Consider the following 2,013-nt stretch of genomic DNA (forward strand, 5'->3'; position numbering starts at 1 on the left):
TCCGACCCATCGAACATCCGTCTCGACTATGCTACCTTCAACACTGAGGCCATCGTGGTCCAAGATGGACCATTGGGCTATTCAAACATGTTTGATGCAATCTTCGACGCATTCGTGTGGGCAATGGAGAAGGAAGGCGTGAAAGGTTTACCAATGGTGGTGTCCGAGACCGGATGGCCATCAGCCGGAAATGGGAACTTAACCACACCGGATATCGCGGCTACATACAACAGAAATTTTGTGAAGCATATAGTAAGCGGAAAAGGGACGCCTAAGAGGCCCAACAAAGGCTTCGACGGGTTTCTATTCGCAACGTTCAACGAAAATCAAAAGCCGGCCGGGACTGAACAAAATTTTGGGTTGTACAATCCTACTGGTATGAAACCCATCTACAAGCTATTTTAAGTGTGAAAGTTTCTTAATTAGACTTTTCCAATTCACTAATAAGTGAGATTAACACATGTTATAAGCTATTGGCTTCTGTGAGAGTGGTGATGAGATCTGGTAGCGGAACTTAATTGACATTGAATTTGGTAGTTAAAACTACTTTCTCCGGTTTTTGTTAATGGAATCCTTCATCCATCTTAAGAGTATGCCATTTGTTTCGTATCCGTCTTGTTTGTGCATTTCTTAAATGAATATAATTTTAATATTTTTACTAGATTCAGATCCACACATACGTGGGGAATTAATTTCAAAAGTTAAGGTTATTATCAGTTTGCAATATATTACGTATGCGCGGGGTAATGTTTATAAACATATTTTTAACGAATATTAGTAAAATTTATAATCCAAACTCGTATCAGTATAGTATTTCATATAGTTTTGTTTCTTTAGACGAAAAGAATGATCATATATGTTTTTTTTGACAAAAAGTCTAAATAACTACAATTAAAAAAAAGTTTTAGACAAAAATATAATGTTTATATCAGGACAGAAAAAAAATCCGTCACGTTCCATATATATCATGTTTATTCTATTTCATAAAAGTAATTTTAATAATACTTTACCCATTCGAGATTGTATATTTTAGTCCAATAGATAAAAAAATAGGTAGAAGATTTAGATGAGATATTTGTACTTCATGTATTTTTTGTTTGAATATTTAAATTTTACAAATTAGTAGACATTATACAAATTTTCTTTATTTTTCTCAAAATTATCTATCAAATTGAATAAAATCTGTCATAATGATTAAAATTCCTAATCTCATGACCTAAATTGTGACAAACCCACATTGATAGTTTTACCTCGTAATGGTTGTGCTATTTTTTTTCTTTTGTATTGACCAAAATGCTTTTTTGTAATTTTTTCCTAAAAAGTGGACATGTAATAGTAGAGAAAATGCTTCCTTTTTAATAATATAAATTTATCTATTTGAGATTGTATATTTTAGTCCAATAGATAAGAAAATATGTTTCTTCCAAAGAAAAATGATATGGGAATATGTAAGAGATTCAAAACACACACTTACTAAATGGTGCAAAAGTGAAGAATTATATTTTTAGCTAAACAAACAATTACTTTCATATTTAAGAGTATCATATTTGATATGTCACAAAAAAAAAACAGAGTAAAGGAGAAATCGTTTTTCTTCTTCATTGGCATCGGTCTCTAGAAACCGCTTCCATTCTCCAGAGTCTTGTCGTTGGTCTTTGGTGTCACTTGTATGATTTAATTTCCAACCATTATCTTAATAAACAACAATTTCAAACCCAAAAGAATGTCAGTAAAAGTATGCAGTTATTGAAACCTCTCATCTTACAATAACAAAACTTGCGTTTACCTATTAAACCATCCTTCCGTTGGTTTAATTTTCATTGACACGGTTGATGTGAACACCTCTATTGTTCAACACCAAAGAGGAAACAAATTCTTGATTTAAAAAAGAAAGATAATGGTTTACATAAAGATTGATGGTAATTAAGAAGAGAGAATTGAGTAATTGACTTACTCTTTTCTGATGCGAGTCCATCACTCGACTGTTCTTCAAGATCTCAGATATTGTTACCA

The 2,013-nt window shown here is 32.0% G+C and overlaps 1 protein-coding gene across 1 annotated transcript in view; it reads left to right on the top strand.

Moving 5' to 3' along the window:
• The window catches only part of LOC104759640 (probable glucan endo-1,3-beta-glucosidase BG4), a 1,752-nt gene extending 1,157 nt beyond the window's left edge, over nt 1–595 (top strand). Inside the window, exon 2 of the mRNA XM_019239330.1 lies at nt 146–595. Coding sequence (XP_019094875.1) covers nt 146–405 — 260 coding nt within the window. The 3' untranslated portion in view covers nt 406–595. The remainder of the gene's footprint in view (nt 1–145) is intronic.

The sequence above is a fragment of the Camelina sativa genome, chromosome 17 (assembly GCF_000633955.1).
Source record: "Camelina sativa cultivar DH55 chromosome 17, Cs, whole genome shotgun sequence".
Taxonomy (NCBI): Eukaryota; Viridiplantae; Streptophyta; class Magnoliopsida; order Brassicales; family Brassicaceae; genus Camelina; species Camelina sativa.